Source organism: Aquarana catesbeiana, linkage group LG02 (assembly GCF_042186555.1).
Source record: "Aquarana catesbeiana isolate 2022-GZ linkage group LG02, ASM4218655v1, whole genome shotgun sequence".
Taxonomy (NCBI): Eukaryota; Metazoa; Chordata; class Amphibia; order Anura; family Ranidae; genus Aquarana; species Aquarana catesbeiana.
This window is the reverse complement of record NC_133325.1, coordinates 369,594,356-369,617,548: the sequence shown is the minus strand read 5'-3', so window position 1 is coordinate 369,617,548 and position 23,193 is coordinate 369,594,356. Positions and strand designations below refer to the sequence as shown.

At 40.3% G+C, this 23,193-nt stretch overlaps 1 protein-coding gene across 1 annotated transcript in view; it reads right to left on the bottom strand.

The window, feature by feature from the left end:
- Window positions 1-463: 463 nt before the first annotated feature.
- The window catches only part of GALNT17 (polypeptide N-acetylgalactosaminyltransferase 17), an 815,309-nt gene continuing 792,579 nt past the window's right edge, over window positions 464-23,193 (bottom strand). The window contains exons 10-11 of the mRNA XM_073615091.1: window positions 10,915-11,082; window positions 464-9,896 (exon numbers count right to left, since the gene is read on the bottom strand). Coding sequence (XP_073471192.1) covers window positions 9,768-9,896; window positions 10,915-11,082 — 297 coding nt within the window. The 3' untranslated portion in view covers window positions 464-9,767. The remainder of the gene's footprint in view (window positions 9,897-10,914; window positions 11,083-23,193) is intronic.

Sequence of the window (23,193 nt, the reverse complement as noted above, 5' to 3'; positions counted from 1 at the left end):
TTGAGATAAAAAAAAAGAAAGATCTCTTTCTTTCCAGGTGAGCCGGGAGAAGCATCGATCAAGCAACTGAACTGCCGCTATGATTGTCCTTATGGTGCACAGAATCTGTAAAAGATAATATCTGAAAAATGCCTGCAGCTGGAGGCATCTTTCAGATAACCCCACTCAAAATCAATGATGTCATATGACATCCGTGGGCTGGAAGTGGTTAAACTACTTCTTCAGCCTTCCAGGCTGTTTCTTGCCCACTGTGATTCATTCCTCCATCTACTTTTTTATAAAATAAAATTAGCAAGAACTCTTTTATTGTGATTATGAAAGGTTAGAGGACCTGGAAATTGAGGTGCTGAAAACTCTCTGTTGGCTTGTCACAAAAACAAATAAAAGTAGTTGATATAAAATTGTTAAAGTTAGATCGATGTTCTAACTAAGATATACCTTTTGACTATTCCGACCTTTCAAACTGAGAGCTTAACTCTTAGAATTAGTGTAGTTTGAAATGTTTAACTCTCACAACCACCAATGTAGCCCTGGTAATTTGGTCAGTGAAACTTTTTATTCCTAAAGCAGAACTTCACCCTCTCATTCAACACTGACTATTTATATTCTTTATGCTGCTAGCATTAGTAAATAGATAGGAAAGTGTATCATATTTACGTGTTTATTTTTTTTTTACATTTCTTCAGTTATTTCCTGGTTTCCATGCCTAGGCAAATGATGTCATACATCCCAGGAGTCTTCAGGAGATGAGGAGGATAAGCACATTCTCCCGCAGCATGCCTGAGCTAAGGGCAGATGATTTCCAGGAAGTAAATGCTGCATGAATCATCTGTCCATACTCAAGATTGCAGAAATGGTATGTTTTTTTTTTTAATGTGATTTCTCAGCAAAATAAAGCTTGGAGACATGGATGGATGGGTGGATTTGCTCTAAATATTAAAAATGAATGAACCACTTAAGGACCAGAAAGATTTGCCCCCTTAATGACCAGGCCATTTTTTGCGATTCGGCACTGCGTCGCTTTAATTGACAATTGCGCAGTAATGCGACGTTGTACCCAAACAAAATTGATGTCCTTTTTTCCCACAAATAGAGTTTTCTTTTGCTGGTATTTGATCACCTCTGCGGTTTTTATTTTTTGCGTTATAAACAAAAAAAGAGCAACAATTTTGAAAAAAAAACTATATTTTTTACTTTTTGCTATAATAAATATCCCCAAAAATATTCTACATATTTATGGTAAAAAATATCGCAATAAGCGTATATTAATTTTTTTGCGCAAATGTTATAGCGTCTACAAAATAGGGGATAGATTTATGCCATTTTTATTATTATTATTTTTTTACTAGTAATGGCGGCGATCTGCAATTTTTAGCGGGACTGCGACATTGCAGCGGACAGATCGAACACTTTTCACACTATTTTGGGACCAATGACATTTATACAGCGATCAGTGATATAAAAATGTACTAATTACTGTGTAAATGTCACTGGCAAGAAAGGGGTTAACACTAGTGGGCGCTCAAGGGGTTAAATGTGTTCCCTGGGAGGTGTTTCTAATTGTGGGGGGATGGGACTGACTGGAGAAGGAGAGAGATCACTGTTCCTAATCACTAGGAACAGCAGATCTGTCTCTCCTCCCCTGTCAGAACGGCAATCTGTCTGTTTACTTTGACAGATCCCCATTCTGGCTCTCTGTGCAGCGATCGCGGGTGGCCGGCGGACTCGCATCGTCTCCAGCAATGTGCCTTGGGCATGTGCCCCCTAGAGCTCTTAAAGTGGCTGACGTACAATGACAGTGATTTGCCCAGGAGAGCCAACCTGCCGCAGCACAACTGCGGCGACTGGTCCTCAAACGGTTAAACAGTGTTTTTGGTTTGTGGTGCTCAGATGCAGCGTAATTCCGCTTTAAGACCACTTTAAATGAAATGTTACCCAAACTCCAAACTTTAATCCAACCTCAGAACCTAACTCTAAGCTCTCCCTTAATCCAAGCATAAAACTAAGCTATGCCCTAAAATAGACCCTTAACACTTACCAACCGTTGACCCTTTCACTGCCGCCATCACTATTATGGCTTTAGCAGCACAGGTATGTAAATAAACTTGAGTTTCTTTACATTTTTCCCCCAGGTGCCAACAAGGTAGTACTGTAGAAGCGACAGTCACCCATTCATATCTTAATGTTTGAGAACACAATGCACTTTCCCCCACTGTGTTTGAGTCCTGGGTTAATCTATCACTCCTGGGTATCTGGGATATCCATGGCAGGTGTTAGGAGGAAGATCAGCAGGAAATGTGGATAGCATAAACCCAAAAGAGCTTAGATCTGAGCAGAGAGTAGAGATGGAGTTTTATATTTTCCGCTATCATGGGTTCAAGGTGAATTTTTCGGGCTCAATTTGTGGTCAATCTGCAGGTTCAATTTGCGGTTCCAGCAAATTTTTGTGCATATTTGTTTGGGAGAATTTGTTTAAAAACCATGCCCTGCACGGCTTTGAAAAATAGCCATCAGACTTAGAAGGGCCAATAAGGGGGGTTTGGGATAAGCTAGCCCCCTTACTTTGAAAGGGGAGGCACAGATAGCATCAATGAATTGGAAGCTTTTGTAGGGAAAGCATAATGAAAGCTGACATACTGCATATAGAGATTAGGATCAGTTAGGAAATTGTAATTTAATTCTGATTGCTAGTTCTTTGGGAATTTATCTCTGCTGCTTTTTGTTCTTATTATTGGGAGCGTTTTTGTCTTTAATGTTGGTTGATTTTATTTTTGACAGATTTTAGGCCACTTTTAGCTGTTGTCCCATTACATAGTTACATAGTAGGTGAGGTTGAAAAAAGACACAAGTCCATCAAGTGCAACCTATGTGAGTAATTATATGTCAGTATTAAATTGTATATTCCTGTATGTTGCGGTTGTTCAGGTGATTATCTAATAGTTTTTTGAAACTATTGATGCTCCCCGCTGAGACCACCGCCTGTGGAAGGGGATTCCACATCCTTTGCTGCTCTTATTGTAAAGAACCCTCTACTTAGTTTAAGGTTAAACCTCTTTTCTTCTAATTTTAATGAGTGGCCACGTGTCTTGTTAAACTCTCTTCCACGAAAAAATTTTATCCCTATTGTGGGGTTACCAGTATGGTATTTATAAATTGAAATCATATCCCCTCTCAAGCGTTTCTTCTCCAGGGAGGATAAGTTCAGTGCTTGCAACCTTAATTCAAAACTAATTTCCTCCAGACCCTTTATTAGCGTAGTTGCCCTTCTTTGTACTCGCTCCACTTCCAGTACATCCTTCCTGAGGGCTGGTGCCCAGAACTGGACAGCATACTCTAGGTGCGGCAGGACCAGAGTCTTGTAGAGCGGGAGAATGATCGTTTTATCTCTGGATCTCAATATTCTGTTTGCTTTGTTAGGCTCAGCAATACCAAGCTACTGCTATCATCTACTAGGACCCCCAGGTCCTTTTCCATCCTAGATTCCCCCAGAGGTTCTCCCCCCAGTGTATAGATTGTATTCATATTGCCACCCAAATGCATTATTTTACATTTTTTTACACTAACCACTTCAATACAGGGCACTTATACACCTTCTTGCCTAGATCAATTTTCAGCTTTCAGCGCTGTCGCAGTTTGAATGACAATTGCGCGGTCATGCTACACTGTACCCAAACTAAATTTTTATAATTTTGTTCCCACAAATAGAGCTTTCTTTTGGTGGTATTTGATCACCTCTGCGGGTTTTATTTTTTGCTAAACAAATAAAAAAAGACCAAAAATTTGGAAAAAAATAAAAGTTTTGCTTTTGTTTGTGTTAAAAAAATGTTTTAAATAAGTAAGTTATCTCTTTCACTGATGGGCACTGATAAGGCAGCACTGACAGGCACTGATACGGTGGCACTGATGAGGTGGCACCAATGAGCGGGCACTGACGGGCACTGACGATGTGCACTGATATACAGCACTGATGGGCACTGGAAGGCAGCACTGATGGGTGGCACTGATATGCAGCACTGATGGGCATTGATAGGCAGCACTGATGGCACTGGGTGGCACTGGTTGGCACTGATGGGCGCTGATAGGCGACACTGATGGGCACTGAAAGGTGGCACTGATGGGCACTGATAGGGTGGCACTGATGGGCACAGATAGGCAGCACTGCTGGGCACTGATAGGGGCACTGCTGGGCACTGATGGGCACTGATATGTGGCACTGATGGGCACTGATATGCGGCACTGATATGAGGCACTGATAGGCATCCCTGGTGGTGTTGGAAGAGGTAGGCATTGGAGTGGGCACTGATTGGCAGCTGCCTGGGCACAGATTGGTATTTCCCTGGGGTCTAGGGGGCATACCTGGTGGTCCAGTGTGGTGGCCATCCTGGTGGTCCTGGGTGGCTTTCCTGGTGGTCCTGGGTGGGATCCGAGGGAGGGCTGTGCTGATAAACAATCAGCATAGACCCCCCTGTCAGGAGAGCAGCCGACCGGCTCTCCTCTACTCGCGTCTGTCAGATGCGAGTGAGGAAAAGCTGATCACCGGCTCTTCCAATTTACATCGTGATCAGTCGTGATTGGACACAGCTGATCACGTGGTAAAGAGTCTCCCTCAGAGACTCTTTACCTAGATCAGAGTTGCGGTATGTCAGACTGACACACCGCAACAACGATCACCGCGATGCGCGCCCCCGGGGGCGCACAGCAGCTTAATATCCTGATCACGTCATATGACGTTTGGTCAGGATATTGAAACCACTTTTGCCGCCATCATTTTGCTATATGGGGGGCGGCAAGTGGTTAAACCTCATTTGCCATGTAGTTGCCCACCCCATTAATTTGTTCAGATCTTTTTGCAAGGTTTCCACACCCTGCTTAGCTTAGTATGGTCCACAAATACAGAGATTGAACTGTTTACCCCATCCTCCAGGTCATTTATGAACAAAAAAAAATAGGATTGGTCCCAGCACAGAACCCTGGGGGACCCCACTACCAACCTCTGACCATTCAGAGTACTCCCCATTTATCACCACCCTCTGAACTCGCCGTTCATAGCATGTTTTTTTTTTTGCTGCAAGGCTTTCATTTTAAAAAAAGGACTTTTGTTTCAAGGGTTGGTATTTGGGGTTTTAAACTTATTTGGAGGTTTATTGGTTTTTATTTTATGTCATAGGGCCTTTATTTTAGGTTTACCCTTTTTTGGCTACATATCATCTTAAAATGTAAGCTTTGATTTCAGGGTGGTATTTTGTGACTTTTAATAATTTTGTGTTTTTTTTTATTGTATGTTGGTAAGTTTTTTCTTATGTATTTTTTATTTTATTTTTATTTGTAGTGCTTAAATGGCTTAATGCTCATTCATTAGTTACTGACCATACGTTCTTTAACTGCCTATTGTTCGTAGTACAAACGCAAACCACCTCACTTTATATCACTCACATTCAACACCCCCATTCCCATAGATAGAATAAATGTTAGACATACACCAGTCATACTGCTCCTCTAATTATTTGTTACTATGTGTACTTAGTGATTCTTGTCAAATATTAGGAGGTATGCTATTTATATTATATTATATATTTGTTTTGAATGTTATTGATATTAAATGCGCATGAATTATATGGTGTGTTAGACCAGTCTGTTCACTGTTGTACGTGGATAATAAGTCTAACTAGCATACGCCTAACGTTTATTTTATTTATAAAGATAGTTACATGAAATATTTACATTAAATCTATTTACATTAAATATACATGAAATTTATGGTATTCTGGTCCTGCCTACTTTCTGTGGTATGCTCTCGGTTGGGGCTATGAGATTAAGCCTTTTTATAGGCAGATTTAGCACACAATCATCGTACAGTGTTCTTTTACCTTACTATTTTGTAGTGTGCAAGGGAAATTCTCATTCATTTATTATCCCTGATTAAAGTTTTCTTACTACTTGCCAATTTTACACTGCTGTATACTGTGCAGTATTTTAATTTTTTAAGTAAAGTCCCAGCCTGTACTTTTTGTCTCCACTACATGGTACATTTTATAGTAATGCATTAAAAAACTGTCCTTCCCTCTGTCCCCTAATTGCACAATGCAAGGTATTGCAAGGTATTCTAAAACATAGAAGAGGCTTACGTATGAACCTTTTTCATCAAAACTGCTAGAAATGTAAGAAATATATTTTATCATTTTATAGGCATGCTGTGTGATGGATACACATACAGTAACAACATGTAGTGGGGGTTCTCAAATTTGTCTGCAAAAGGTTAAAACACTTAGAAAATTTACAAAACTGAGCTCACATAACTGGGCCAGGCAACTGTATTTGTCAAGCCCTATACGTTTACCATGCTTTAAATTGAAAAACATCAGACATCTTTTAGCACATTTAGCTTGTTTATTTTATGAGCCGTGTTTATTGTGTTCCAGTTCCACTGAATTTATTACATTTATGCATGATATGTTCATTAAAAAATGTAAAAACATGCTTAACACCACGCACCTTCTAAGCGGGCAGTCAATTAACCAAAAGCAAAGCTACCCACAGACATCAGATGATCATCCATCTGATAACAGAGATTGTGACATAATATAAGATAAATGGACAATGTATGGGGCTAAAAATAATTTATTAATGAATAATCTTGGAAGACCAAAGTAGATTGGACCTGGTTCGCTGGGTAGGATTTTTGGATCACTTCACTTCCCCTGTTTTCATCAAAGATAAGCAATGATACTCCTCCCTGAAGTTCCCAGCATGTTTCTAGATCATTTAATATACACTTAAGAGTGCATGCAGGTTTCAACAATGGTCAGCTTCATGTTCTGATTTTAGCGAATGTTTACTTATTGTTATGGGCTGGAATCTTTAAAAACATTAAAACCATTTCTTTGATGATATTTTAGGCTGCATCCATCCAGTGTAATTTACCTGGTAACAATAGTGCAAGCAGGCATTTTCACCATCTTTTAGTGGAGCATGGTTAATTCTCTACCAGGTCTTTACTGCTATTCAGGACCCTGGTAGGGAGCTATCCTTTCACCACTGGCATGACCTTGATAGGCTTAAAGCTTGGATGAAAGTTAACCTGATTATGTCAATGGAGTTCTTCATTAGATGGTGTTATTTAGGCCCTGTGCCCTCTAATCTGTGTTTGGTTCATTTTCTTTTGGGCCATGCAGTAAAAGCATTTTATTTGACAGTAAAAACCTTATTCAACTTAGTGAAATCTGTTCAGATCATTTAACTAGAATTACCACATCCCCCTCCCCCCAGAGGTCAGAGAGTGTGTCTGAGGTAACACACTTTAAGGACTACAGCTCCTGGTAATTGTTTAAAATTAAAATGTGGTGAGTGACAAGCTCCAACTTGAAAGGGTAAGAATCATCATCTTTTTCACTTTTACTGGAAAACTCTTTAAAGCTGAACTCCGGGCAGAAAATGTATTACGTGTAAATGTTGCTGTCTTCATACCTTAATCCAATATGTTCTTCTTTCCATTAACCAGGCTACTGTCACCAAGAAATCCATTAGCATTTTATGAATTGCAGATCTCAGCCCCTTAACATCCAGAATATAAGACCGATGGATGCTATTCCCACTGTCCCTCCGGGCACCGATATTCTCACTACCCCACAGCAAGCGATGCCATAATTAAGTCCATGCTTGCTGCGGTGGGTGGATCTGGAAGTCTCAGGCTCCTGGTCTGAGCTGCCCACTATTGTAGTATTTGTTTGACAGGCCAGGAGACTCCTGGTCTTTCCTGCCTCTAATGACCTCACAAAGTAACTGACAAGCCAGGAGTCTCCTAGTCTGTCTTGGCTCTCCATGCTTATCAATGGTGGGCTATGTAAAATAGCACTAAGCTCAGTGTAAGCTCCTCTCCCCACAGCCAAATGCGATATTGGTCTGTGTGGAAGAGGTAAGGTGCTTTTTGAATTAAAAAAAACAAAAACCTTTTATTGTGTTCTATTGTTAAAGATAGGTGTCATATAATTGAATATAATGTCATTTAATAATATTAATGGAATATTAAATTATTGTTTATTACTAGTTCAACTGTGGCTGACCATCGGGTGTGGGAATGAAATTTCAAATTGTGTGTCATGAGAACGATGTGGGAAAGTACACAAGCTCTTTCACTGTAATATTTTCATATATTTGCCCACAATCAAGTTCATTCACTACAATTACCATGGCATTATGGGAACTGTAGACTCTTATGGCTATGCAGTGAGAATACAGGATGGGATGTGTATGCCTGCTTTACTCCTCCTCCTGGAGCTGACAGAAGCTGTCATTTTATGAATTGGTGCTATGACATCACAGAAATTTCTTCCAATTTATCATCTAAATGGTGAGGTTTATAGCTAACTTGATAAAAGTTTATAGGTTTACTACTAAGATAGGATACTACTGATTGCTGTTTTCAGTTTGCAACCTGGAGTTCAGCTTTAAGGTATATCTATTAATATATTGATTCTGAAACATTGCACACTTTAACACATAATCAATACTTTATGTATTGAAATAAGTAATTATTGTAGATCGCTACATGTTACATTATTTTTTTTTATCTGTTTAGTTTTCCTGTTGATATTTAGGTGTGTGTGTCCTGAAAGGGTTGGTTTCATCCTTACTATTTCCCCCTTTTTTTCTCCCTTTCCAAGCGGTGTCCTACTGTAGTACCCTGCTTTGTAGTATGTGCCTAGGTCACTGTCAAAAAGGGAGTCTAGTCATCTACTGTATGTGCCTGATTATGTCTTAACTGAGCTGTAAACAGCCAACAGTCAAGATATTAAACATTGCTTTCAGTACAAGTGCAGAGATATAACTTGGGGCAGAAACCACCAAGAGAAATTAGTGAGAAGTTAAACTACAATTTACAGACATCATGACCCAGACAGCTTTACTACTACAAAAAAAAGTCCTGGGTAAAGACAAAGTGATTGAAGAGAACAAAGTATTTTTTTTTCCCATATTATACACAATTATGTTTACAACACCATAGCTATCTAATCACATTTTTTTCATGGCACAGTATTTGCCATTTTACATGTTTAAGTCAGGCAGAGTTTTGTCCTATTTTGGTCTTTCCAAGAAGGTGGCAATGCCACATTGGTTCCAAAATTAAACCATTTTATTAACAAAACACAAAGATCAAGCTTGCTTACTGTTTCATTTCATAAGTAACAATAGTCTGTTGACACATAGCGAAAAAAATCTGTAAAATCTGTAAACATAGAATTTATAGTGTTATATTTTGTGCATTGTGCCTTTAGTAATGAATGGCCATTTCCCACAAAACAAACTGCAGGCAGGTATTGCACTTGTGACTGAACAGACTACCTGTTTATTACTTTGGTGACAATTATTTTGGTGTCACTGTCTCTAGTTAAGACTCTTATAGATGGTATTACATTTTTAACATACAAAGTCATGATTTATGATAAACAGGATGTTCACATGAAGACAGAGTAAACCACGTTCAACCTTTGTGCTGCTATTCCAATTGAATTTAATAAAATCAAGCCTGGCAAGATTTTGTTTAAAACTAACCCCGAACATGCAGAATGGATGATTTGTACTGGCCCATTTAATTAATTTTCAGTGGCTCCTTTTAAATCTTGAAAGAAGTTTTGACCCGCTCCAAAGTAGAAGAATACATGACTTTTTTCTCCCAGGTTTTGGCTCCCGGTTAAATCCATAGAAATACCCAGTAAAGAAAGAGCTGAAGTCTGTACCCAATGTTTCCAAATAACATTAGGACATTGTTTCTATTTAATGAAGTTTTTAATTGTCCACCTTTGTCCTGTGCAGCTCCGAAGAATTAAGTCAATGCCTCCATTAGCTCTGCTTTCAACCTCTAGGCAACGTCCTGTGCCTTTATTCATTATTGCTCCATTCTGAAATGAGAAGAGTAACCCAAAATAATGGTAACAACACCAATTAATATTTTAATCATATGCTGAAAACTAAATTTAGACACTACAACTCCTTTATGTTCTACATATTTAAGCAGTAATTATCAATCGTTGTTCCTTGAGTAAACCTGACCTGGACTATTGCCAACCCACCTGAGTACAGATGAAATTACTTCTGTAATAAATTATAAAGCATTACATTACTGTTAACAAACAGGATTGCAACTAATAATTGGTGGTGGCAAAGTGGTTATTATCCTTTCTTCTTCACTCTTTTCACACACGTATCACTCGACTCTTAGGGTTAAAGTGGTTCCAAAGGCTGAAGGTTTTTTTACCTTAATGCATTCTCTGAGTGAAGCTCCCCTTCCCTCCCCTTCCCTTCCCCCGGCCCCCCTTATACTTACCTGGGCCCTTATACTTACTCTTGAACCAGTGCAGGCAAAATCATATACATCTACATCATGTGCGTACATTGGGTTTAGGAGTGCGCTTTGCCCCCCGTGTGACCAATGTGTATTTGTGTGAAAAAAAAAAAATTCATACAGTTTTGCATGATGGCACAATTGCCAGTTAAAGTACAGTGCTGGTCATGAAGGGGATAAAACCTTCCAGAGCTCAAGTGGTTAAAATTATAGTAATACATAATATATTACTGTAAAAATTAAGACGTTGCGATAATGCCGTTTTTGTGCTCATAAGTGCTTGGTAAGTTGTCTGTAAAAAAAAAAGATAAATATGAGGTTGGCAACTCAGTCAGTTAGGCAAAATTGGTATTCCAGTGGTAAATATGCCCCACTGGAACCTCTAAGAGATAAAAAAAAACAATGGATGTGTAGAAGATGTGATTGGAATAGGATTTGTATATTTGTAAATAAAATCTAAATGAACTATATGAATTACAAAAAAGTTATAAATAAAGAATGCTATTATATCATTCACAACATACAAGTATTTTTTCAAGCAAACAATGGATGGCCACAAAAAAAGAATTATTTACCTGTATAAAACTCCAGCGCTTGTGGAGTGTGCTTTTCACCTTATCACAGTCCATAAGCTGGGGGAATTTACTTTTCTTATTATCTACTAGACAGCGTGTATCGGGTAAGAGAATTGTGCTCCCCAGTGTTCCGAGATGGAGATATCCTTCTTTTGTGTATCTTGCAAGCTGCAAACACATAGAATTGCATTATTCAATACTATCCATTGTGCCACTGCATTCACAGGGGTATTTTAGCTTTTTCCACTACATTGCATTGTTTAAATTGCAATGCTTTCATTTTCAATGAAATTAACTTTCATTACCAGTAACTATTTATTTCATAGCTCTAATTGTGTTTAATTGTGGCCAAATTTATATTATTGTAGATATTAAACAGAGATCACATATTTTTTCTATATTTGGAGACCTTATTTGTATATAGTATATGTATTAATTTTTTTTCTTCAATATATTTTTAATAAGAATTTTATGAAAGGTTGCAAGTACAGACAAAAACACCCATAAGACAAAGAAACAGTCATAGTGTATATGACAAAGAAGAGAACTTAACTTAAGAGGTAACAGTCATAGTCAAATAGGATTGTATCATTAATAAGTACCATTATTCTTATAATGAACTAGAATACCAGTCATTCCACTTTTTTCCACCACATAGTTACCCTTTGGTAGGCGCATGGCTGATGCAAACATCAGCTCATAGGTGGCATAAGTTTGTGTGAGCTGGATCACTTTGCGCTCTGTAGAACTTTTGGAGGGTCATTTACTATAGCGCCGCAGCGCTAATTAGCACTAATTACCGCTAATCGTGCTAATTAGCAATAAATCATGCTAATTAGCACTAAAACAGTATTCACTATAGCGCTGGTAAAAAAATACTCCCAAAATCGAATTTACTATAGTTCCCTGAAAACAAATAGCGCCCAAACCCTTATGCTGCATACACACGATCGGACATTCCGACAACGAAATTCTGGATTTATTTCCGACGGATGTTGGCTCAAAATTGTCTTGCATACACACAGTTGCAAAAATGTTGTCAGAAACTCCGATCGTCAAGAACGCGCTGACGTACAACACATATGACGGCACTATAAAGAGGAAATTCAATAGCCAGTGCTTTTGGGCTCCTTCTGCTAATCTCATGTTAGTATAAGTTTGGATAGAGATGATTCGTGCTTTTCAGCCTCGTGCTTTTCAGATCATTACTGCTCTTCAGTTTGTGCTTGTAGGTTCGTATCTTGTTTTCAGTGCGTGTAGTCAGTTCACATCTGGTTTTCAGTGCGTTCTTTTATAGCAGGTATTTGATTTTCAGTGCGTTCTTGTCCGCTCGTTTCTGATTTTCAGCTCACTCTTCTCAGGCCTTTCTGAATTTCAGTGCGTTATGTTAGTTCATTCTGACCAGCCGACCGTTTTGAAGCCATGTTGTGGGTACATACTCATCGTAGAGTTCGTGCTGTGCAGGGGCTTGGTGTTGGGGTTCTTACTTTGACCCAAGCCCAGTCCATGAACAGGGCGAGGAGGAGTTCATGGACGAAGAATTGGTTGCTCCAGCGTGACCAATTCTCTCACATGCCTTTGGAGATCCGGGTGAATAAGCCTGATGATTCCAGGAATTATCTCCGGATCCCGTTTTTCACCGTTTGTTGGCTTTGCTGTCCCCTTATATTACAAAGCAGGACACCTGCATGTGGCAAGCCATCACTCCCGAACAGAGGCTAATCACCATGTTGAGGTACTTGGCAATGGGGATAAGTCTGCAGGACATCAAGTTCTCGACAGGCATCACCCTCCAGGCTCTGGGGATCATTATTCAAGAGACCTGTTCTGCCATCATACAAGTCCTGTAGAAGCACTATATTAAGGTAAGCTTTCTCCTTTAACATCACATTCTATGTATTCAATGTTTGCTAATGTATTGTACTTCTTTCATCATTCCCTAATTACCATGATTGTAATATGCTGTGAATGTCCTCTTTATCCTCCTGCATGCTGGAAGTTTGTAAAGCTCCTTTTTGTCCTTCATGCATATTTGCCTTCACTAACCTCCCCAGCATGCTATCCTGGGCCCAAACACACTTAGCCTAGTCACTTAACAATTTATTTTGTCAGCTCCATTGTACTGCTTTACCCTAAACACCCCCTAAAATGTGTCCAAGTGTTATTTGTGTGCTTAAATTCAGGCAGAGTGCCAGAGGTTTTTTTTGGGGTCCCAAAAACAATTGGAACCCTCCGTCCCCCAACCGTAAGTCAACCGATACCAATCCTCTATCTGCTGACTTTGCCAAACCCATACACACTATACCTACCTCTTTTGCGATCACATTTATGGATGAATTCACCAAAGCATGTAGTGAAAGGGCCTGCCTGAATATTTTCAAATGGTACTGTTTAAAGTTTTGCTCTCCTATTATCTTGATAGGTAATTGCAGAATGTAAAAATGTGCTTCAATTTGTACAGTGTGTATTCATATATTGTATTAGGACACTTCTTACCTGTCCAGTGGGCTGCCAATAGTATAAGTAAGGAGGGGCTGGCCAAAGTAACACACATTATTTATGCATTCAGCTCTCAATGTAGTGGAGAGGGTTACCTGTCCAAAACATCTCCCCCCTTAAATTTTTACAATGGGCCATCAGAGGGGGTGAGGAATCTGATAAGTGGACCTTAGATTTTTTTCTTTAAATACTCCTTCAAATAAATGTTATACTGATGTTGGCCAAGAATGTTTGTGTCTGATCTGCTTGCAATGTTATGTGCAAAAGTACTATTTTTTTTCTTGTTTCACTCCACAGTTTCCTTCAATGCCACAGGAATGGCAGACTGTGGCTTCCCAATTTGCCCAGTGGTGGGACTTTCCCAACTGCGGAGGGGCAATTAATGAGAAACATGTCCACATAGTCCCACTTTCCAACTCAGGGTCATACTATTACAACTATAAGGGGTTTAATAGTATTATGATGTTGGCGGTGGTGCCGGCGACATATGAGTTTCTCTATGTGGATGTGGGGAAGAATGGCCGGATGTCGGATGGTGGAGTTATTGCCCAGACCGAGTTCTACGGATGGCTCCAGAGTGGTGGCTTGGGATTACCACCTCTGGAAGATAACATGGCTGGTCTGCTGTTCGTCTTTGTCGCTGATGAAGCATTTGGGCTGGGTGATCACCTGATACGGCCGTTCCCGATGAGGACCCTCACCCCGGAGTGTTTTTAACTGCTGGCTGGCCAGAGCCAAAAGAGTGGTGGAGAATGCTTTCGGGATAATGGCCAGCCGGTTCCGCCTGTTCCTTACTTAGCCATATAATCCTTTTATGCTGCATTCTCTACAACTTTTTACGGAGAAATTCTATGAACTATGTGGCCTCAGTTGGGCCTGAGGCCGGATTTTAAGACCAAACCCTGACGGCGCTTTAAGCTGGCCCTCCTGGTTTGCCCCCACAAAGCGCCTGTGTGGTCCGTCAAAAAGTACTTTGCAGGTAGGGGGGCCATTGATATGCCAGAAAATGTTTAACCACTTCAGTACCAGGCACTTAGACACCTTCCCGCCCAGGCCAATTTTCAGCTTTCAGCGCTGTCGCAATTTGAATGACAATTGCGCGGTCATGCTACACTGTACCCAAACAAATTTTTTATCATTTTGTTCCCACAAATAGAGCTTTCTTTTGGTGGTATTTGATCACCTCTGCAGTTTTTATTTTTTGCGCAACAAATAAAAAAGACTGAAAATTTTGAAAAAAAACAAGTTTTTCTTTGTTTCTGTTAAAATTTTTGTAAATAAGTACGTTTTCTTCTTCAATGATGGGCACTGATATGGCTGCACTGACAGAAACTGATATGGCGGCACTGATGGGCACCAATGAGGTGGCACCACTGAGGTGGCACTGATGAGGTGGCACTTATGGGCACTGATGATGGGCACTGATAGGCGGCACTGATGGGCACTGATAGGTGGCACCTATGGGCACTCATAAGCGGCACTGATGGGCACTCGTAGGTGGCATTGATTGGTACATATGGGTGGCACTGATGTGTACTTATGGGTGGCACTGATAGGTGGCACTGATAGGCGGGCACTGATGGGCACATATGGGCACTGACAGGTGGCACCGATGGGCACTGACAGGTGGCACTGATGACACTGATTGGTGGCACTGAATAAACTGATTGGTGGCATTGCTGGGCATAACTGAAACATAATGGTGCCAATCTGATTGGCACAGATTGGGCACATTGGGCACATGTGGATGGCCATGGGGTACATACCTGGCCATCCACATGTTGCCCCTTCCCTGGTGGTCCTAGTGGTGATCCCTGGCGGTCCAGTGTGGTGATCTGAAGTGGTTAAGAAACCACTTATCGGGAAGTGGATAAGAAACATTTTTAAAATACATTTTTATTTTAAAATGAAATAATATTTCTTTTGATTTACTGCTTGTGTTTCTTTTAGCCGTATCCTAGGTTATCCAATGGGCTTTTCTTTTTTGACATTTTCTTCAATAGTACAAACGTAATTTCTTTGATACATGAGGTGACAATCTCTTCTTCAACTATTATGTTGTGGGTCTGCTACACACACACACACCTTGTTTTTGTTGTTAATGTATGTAATGCATTACTGATAAAAATATTCATCATTTTCAGCTCCATGAATTAATTTTTGTGACTCACGAAAATGGCCTGATTGTGGCAAATTATAAAGCACTGTGGGTGCTATTTACTAAAGGAAAATCCACTTTGCACTACAAGTGCACTGCAAAGGTGCACTTGAAACTGCACTAGTAGTGCAAAGTGGATTTGCCTTTAGTAAATAACCCCAATTGTCACTGTAAACACCAACTAAAAAAAATGCTATTGAGCATTGAAAGAAGAAGCCACACATTGTTGTGCACATTCACATGAGCATTAGAAAAGGGTTTTTGAACAAACCAACATATTTTTGGAATACATTTTTTTTTTGACATTAGAAATATCCTTTTTTGGGGTAAACAGGCATGTTTAAAACCATAAAACAATACACAACTCAGGAACTTACAAATTTCAACTTTGATAAATTGAACGCAATATCAGACATTAGTATGTCCAAACTGTGTTGATATGGCCTTCATCAGATGTGGTGATGTCACCCCTGTGAAAGCCAAATTTTTAAGATGCACACAAATTGAGAGTCAAAATGGGGATTTCCCTCCTGATCCTATGCATAATTTCAACATGCGCTAGCTCCCATCATGGGGGAAGGGGTTGCACCCACAAAACGCATACATATCCCGTGATGGCAGATAGCACATGTTGACACACTGTGTGCATCTTCAAAATTTGTCTTTCAAGATCTTTTTTAAAAAGTTAGAAAAATATAAACAAATTGAAGAATTTTGGTGTATTTTAAATTCTGCCTAAAACATCAATGATGTTTTTGAGTCTTTTTTCAACATCATTGATGTCTTCCTTGATCTTCTGTAAATCCCTATTGCACACCATGATCTCCCCGATGAGGACGTGTGCACTTGCATTGGTGAAATAAGATTCTTCTTCCACAACATCCACATCACCTAAAATTAAAAAAAAACACCATGTATTATAAATATGCAGACAATACAGCTATTTCCTGAAGCTGTGGTCTCAGACACTCACCTGTTGTGGTCACTATTTCACCCACTTCATAAACCTCTCCTTCCTCCACATCCTCAGGTTGTGGTGTGGGGATTTCCCCTTCTTTATGAGGTTGTGGGTCCCTGGTGTTCTCTGATGTCCTGAGTCTTTTCTCGTCTATGTGAATAAAAAAACAGTAAACTTAGCACACAGATATTTGAGGGCAGAAATAGTAATATGAAACATTGCTTGGAAGTGTCGAACAATTGTCTGTTTTGGCAGAGTTCCAAGCTGAAGAATTTTTTTCCCCCTTTCTTAAAGCTGGAATACTTACCTGTTTTGGTCATGTTTCACACATGGAGACACCCCTAGTATCCATTAGAGCACCTGTGTGGGACACCCTAAAAAGTTTGTTCTGGTGTCCCACACTAGTGCTCCTGCATCCAGATGTGCAAGAGCAGCTGCTGAGTGTCCTCTCCTTACGCTGAATCAAGTTTGCATTTAATTCTAGTTACAAACCCATCTAGACAACAATGTACGAAACTTCTTTTAATACAAATAGGCATGACCAAATGTGCATAGGCATGACCAAACCTGCATCTACCAAACACATTGTATTAGTGGGTGAACAAACGATGTTTACTACAAATGATTACTGTGCCCAAGAACCTGAAACTTGCCATTTTAAACTGTACAACAGTAAAGAAAAGCACATGGAGCAGCATGCAAGTAATAATAATAATAGGAACACACGACAACTACTTACTTTTTTTGCAGAACTTTCTTGATCCTTCTGTACTGATCATGCTCCCTCAATTTCAGGTCTGACCAGCGTTTTTAACTTGGGGCATCAGTGGCCTATACTGCTTAGAGATTGCGGCCTATATTGGGACAATATTATGCGAGTTTAGCCTGACATTAGGGTTTGTCTTACAGATAAAATGGATCGCTTCGACAAACATGACTTTATCCCCCTATTCATCGATAAGTACAGGGAGCTGCCTTGTCTGTGGCAGGTAAAACACACATTTTATAATACAATAAAGAGGAAGGCAGTGCTGGAATTTGTGAAGCCGCAGATCCCCATGGCAGACATCCCCTATTTGATGGCCAAAATTGGTGGCATGAGGAGCACATATAATAGGAAGTGCAAGAAGGTCCAGGATTCCCAGAGATCAGGAGCTGCAGCAGATGACATTTATGTCCCCAGGCTGTGGTACTATGACAGACTACGTTTTCTGTCAGATCAGATTGAAATAACACCATCACTCTCCACTCTTCCTTCAATGCTTCCTTCCACCCCAGCTGAGGCTTCCGACGTCCAAACTGGGCCTTCCAGCCAGGAAGAAGTGGAGGAGCCCAGCTTGAGTCAGGTATAGCATTGTTCAACATATTTATTGTCCAAAAATGTATGATGTTAACTAGATGTTATTATTGATCACTAATTTCTGATTTAACAAAATGTTTTACATATGAATAGACAGTAGTGGCCAAAAATGATTGGGACATGAATGAAAAATGCTGGGCTCAGAATGATAGTCTTTCCTATTTATTAACATTCAATTTGCAACAGTCATGAGCTGAAAATTGTGTGTGATTGATGAGCAAAAAACTAATACTTTTACTCCCATTTTTATACACAGGAAAGTCTCAGCCAGGTGGATGCTGTGGAAAGTGGCAGGCAGGAGGTGGCGAGGGGTAAGTGGCAGCCAGGAGGTGGCCGGGCCCAGTAGCCTGACCGAATCCAAGGTCCCTCCCATCCGACTTCAGAAAAAAGGCCCAGGAAGGGGAGGAACCTGGAGGTGGCAGCACTTGGGTTAATTCAGCAGGCTACTGCGGCCCTCAGAACCCCACCAATCTTCAAGAGGCCCATGCCCCCAAAATGCACAACACCTCTTCTGTGAGGAAGTGATCTTACAAGCCCTAAATAAGGGGTTGAGGGGTGAACTCACAAGCAAAAGCCATGTTTGTGAGTTTGACCATCGTCCTCCTCCTCCTCCTCCTCCACCTCCTGCCACAACTCCAACACCAGAGCCACAGTCTGGAAGCAAGCGTGGAAGAAAGCGTGGAAAGAAGACAAGAAAGTGATGGCCTGAGTTCAGTCTGGTCTGACAAAAGACACAGGCTATTGTAAGACCACAGCCTGGGGACATATATGTCATCTGCTGATGTTCCTGATCTCTTGGAGTCTTGGACCGGATTGTGCTCACTATTATATGGACTCCTCAGGCTACCAATTTTGCCTGTAAAATAGTTGATGTGTGCCCTGGGTTACAAAGGCTTCGCCAATTTCACCAGTTTATCCAGCGTTGCCTTCCTCTTTATTTTGTTATGACCCATAATAAATGTCTATTCTTTTTTCACAAATACTTGCCTATGTGTTTTACTACAAAAAGGACAGTTTGTGAGTAGGCAGGTACATTTCAAAAATACAAATTAACGTCAATTAATGTCAAATTAACAAGGGACACCAACACCAAACAACCTCCTTGAGGTTAAAAAATACAAAATAATAATGATGTTGTGGTAACGTGACACACAAAACGACAAAAAATATTATGGAGATCACTAAAAAAAAAACAGGAGATCTTGATAAAAAAATAATTAAAAAAAGATCACTATAAAAATAAAATCAAAACATTATTATGGAGATCTGATGAAAAAAATAAAAAATATTATTCAGGAGATCATGAGAAATAATAATCAGTTTGTGAGAAAAAAAACAACTTAATTATTCTAGCATTATAAAGAAGAAGAGAATGCGCTGCATTAAAAGATTAAAAACTTTGCAGCATGACGAATGTGCTATCTCCATTATGAATGCTAGTTTTACCAGACCGAGTGCTTCCGTCTCGTACTTGATTCAGAGCATGCGTGGAATTTTGTGCGTCGGAATTGTCTACACACGCTCAGAATTTACGACAACGGATTTTGTTGTAGGAAAATTTAAGAACCAGCTCTCAAATTTTGTTTGTCGGAACACATGGTTGAAATTTCCGACAACAAGCTCCTATCGAACATTTGATGCCGGAAAATCCGATTGTGTGTACGCAGCATTACTCTGCTAAAACCTGGAGTAGTGCACATGAAAATAATGTTTAGCGCATGATATAATTGCCTAAATGGTACTGAAATACACGGTATATTGTTTAAAGATAATCTGCTTTTAAACTGTGTGAAAAAGTGATTTCTACACTGAAATATCTTTAAAAGTCTGAGAAGAGATGAATTCCCCCGTCTGTACAACTAGGTGCCAACACAACTGAACATGCTCAGACCTGCAAATAGCTCTCATTTTAGCTCCAATGTCTTTTTTACAGGGCACTATAGTAAATACCAAAATGAGCACTGTGTTAAAGAGCATTTTTGGGAGTGAAAATTGGCACTATTATAGTCCAATGCAAGTTTTAGCCATTGATTCTAATGGTACAATTGTGACTTCCCCAAATAAATCCTTTTAATATTGAGATGAAATGTATCTTTCTCTGAAATAAATTTTCCTTAATCTATTTTGTTTTTAAGAATGCTAGATTGTGGAATGTTTTGATGCTTTAGTAAATTGTATTTTTCTCTGTCACTTTCACTTCTTACTCTCCATCTCACAACAATCTTTACCCAAACTCACACAGGTGGCTTTACAAACCACAAACAATACCATTGCTGATGCAAATTTAAAATGAGTCACAATTTTTGTGCTTTTTATTATTTCCAATTAATCATAATTTGAGCCCAAAAAATGTGATATGTGTACCAACCTCAGAAATCAAAATGTAATTCCCAAAAAATTGAGGGTAATATCACTATTCTACACTCACCCATAAAGAACCACCAAATATCACAGAATAAATCAAGAAGAATAACTCTTGAGTAATGTAATTCCACCACATGTATGTCCAAAGAAATGCAGTATTTATGTGTATTTACAGTATGTGTAGGAGGTTTTCACATGTGGCAGCTCAGTGGCTTAAAAGTTAGAACTTCTGCTTGGCATACCTGAGCGTTTGGGTTTGAATCCCAAACATGCTGCTTCATGTAGAGAAGTTGACTCATCTCCCAGGTCCTAAAACTATGTCTAAAGTGTAGGAGGGTTCCGCCAAGTCTTGCCAGATACACTATCTAGCCAGAAGTATTGGGACGCCTGCCTTTACAAACACATATACTTTAATGGCAGTCCAGTCTTAGTCCGTAGGGTTAAATTTTGATTTGGTCCACCCTTTGCAGCTAGAACAGCTTCTGGGAAGGCTGGGAGGAATGTCCACAAGGTTTAGTGTGTCTATGGGAATGTTTGACCATTCTTCCAGAAGTGCATTTGTGAGGCCAGGCATTAATGTTTGCTGAAAAGGCTTGGCTTACAGTCTCTGCTCTAATTCAGCCAAAAGGTGTTCTATCGGGTTGAGGTCAGGACTCTGTGCCTGCCAGTCAAGTTTCTCCACCGCAAACTTGCTCATCCATGTCTTTATGGACCTTGCTTTTAGGGATGGGCCGAACAGACTCCTCTTCGGTTCGGACTAGAACGTCCAAACACCGCGAATGTTTGGACCCAAATAACAAACCCCATTAAAGTCAATGGGACCCAAACGTCAAATATCAAAAGTGCCCATTTTGAAGGCTTAAATGCAAGTAATTAGGCATACAATGGTTATAGGGGTCTGGGTCCTGCCTTGGGGGACATGGATCAATAAAAAAAAAGTTTGTGAAAAACATCATTTGTAAATGAGCAGTGATTTTTTGATTTTTAAAGTGAAAGCCTAAAAATGAAAAATTCTTTCCAATATAGTGCCAGGGGGGTCCCCTTAGTCTAACTGTAAAGTGGCAGATCTGTACCATGTCTAGAATCTGCTGCAGCAACAATTGAATTTATAAAGCCAAAAAAAATGACATTTTTCCTGCAAGCTGCCTTTATTTTGCTCAGCAACAGCTGGGGAGCCAATGTATATGATGAGGCCACAATGTAGTGTACTGGGAACAAGATTAGAGATTTTTTGAATACATTCTGGTGTCACTTTGACTTTGAATAGAAGTAACAGGTGCGTTAAAATTGGTCTTTCGGTGTCGGTGGCGCCTTCCCACCGTAACCCTATAGAGATAATCTTGATGAAAGCAAGAATTTGCCTTGCTGTAAAAAATTGCAATGATATGCACCTGTCAAACAGGTGCAGAAAAATTGGTCTTTGGGTGTCGGTGGTGCCTTCCCACCGTAACCCTTTAGAGGTACACTTGATGTAAGCAAGAATTTGCCTTGCTGTAAAAAATTGCAATGATATGCACCTGTCAGACAGGTGCAGAAAAATTGGTCTTTGGGTGTCAGCGGTGCCTTCCCACCGTAACCCTATAGAGGTACTCTTGATGCAAGCAAGAATTTGCCTTGCTGTAAAAAATTGCAATGATATGCACCTGTCAGACAGGTGCAGAAAAATTGGTCTTTGAATGTTAATTGTGCCCATGAAACCTATACCAAAAACATTCTTCCAGATGAAATGATTGAACACCCTCAAAGCTAGGCAACCTCAAAGTCCTGCAGAGATTCCACATCCCAAAAACACTTAATCAGTGACATCGGCATCAGGGGCTTCATAGCTGGTAATCCAGGACTGATTCATTTTTATGTTATGTATTATGGACAGACGCGTTCTATGACCAGTAATGAAACCTCCTGCAGCACTGAATGCCCATTCTGAAAGCACACTGGATGCAGGGCAGCCCAACAACACAATAACATACTGGGCAAGTTCTGGCCAGTGGTTTATTCTCATGATCCAGTAAGCCAGTGGATCGTCAGCTGGAAAACTCTCCTTCTCAGTTTTGGCCCCGAGGTAATCGTCCACCATGTGATGCAGACGCTGCCGATGGGATGTGGAAGCTGACAGCCCTGGGTGGTGAGGACTAAAAAAATACAGAAATGCCTCACTTAGGCGGATGCCTTCTCCAACGCTCCTTTCCTGACCAATGAAAGACTCAAAACTACGTTTTACACTACACTGTAACCTACTAGAGTCAGGAAAAACATTCAATAAAATCCTCTTTAATGCGTCCTCAAGAGATTTTATCCTCTGCACTCTCTGTGGGGACGGGAGTTCAGAGACCTTCCCCTTATAATGGTGGTCAAGAAGGGTTGCCAACCAGTAATCATCCTTCTCCTTTATGCCACGTATTCTTGGGTCCTTTTGCAGGCTTTGAAGCATGAGGTTGCGCATACGCCTCAAATTTGCAGAGGCTTGAGAACCAGACTCCTCTGGGTCACTCAGGATGACAGCATCTGGAACTTCCTCCACCCAGCCATATACTACTCCCAAGGGTCCTGGGGTTGGAAAGCCATCGCTTACAGATTGATGCATGTCTTCCTCTTCTTCAAAGCCTATGAAAGTGCCAGAATCCTCCTCCTCATCCTCCTCCCCTCTCTCCTCCTGTGTGTTCTGTGACATAGGAATGATGGTGTCTGCATAAAGTGGGCCTTGAGAGGAAAGGTCCAGCAGGAACACAACAGGGATTGTGTCACTGATGCATGCACTGTCACTGCTCACCATCCTTGTGGCCTCCTCAAATGGTGACAATACAGTGTATGAATCCTTAATGATCAGCCATTGGCGTGGGGAAAAAAGCCGAGGCGGCCTCAGCCTGTCGTCGTACTATACTGACACAAGTACTCATGGACAGCCCTCTGCTGCATGTATAGCCACTGCAGCATTCCCAA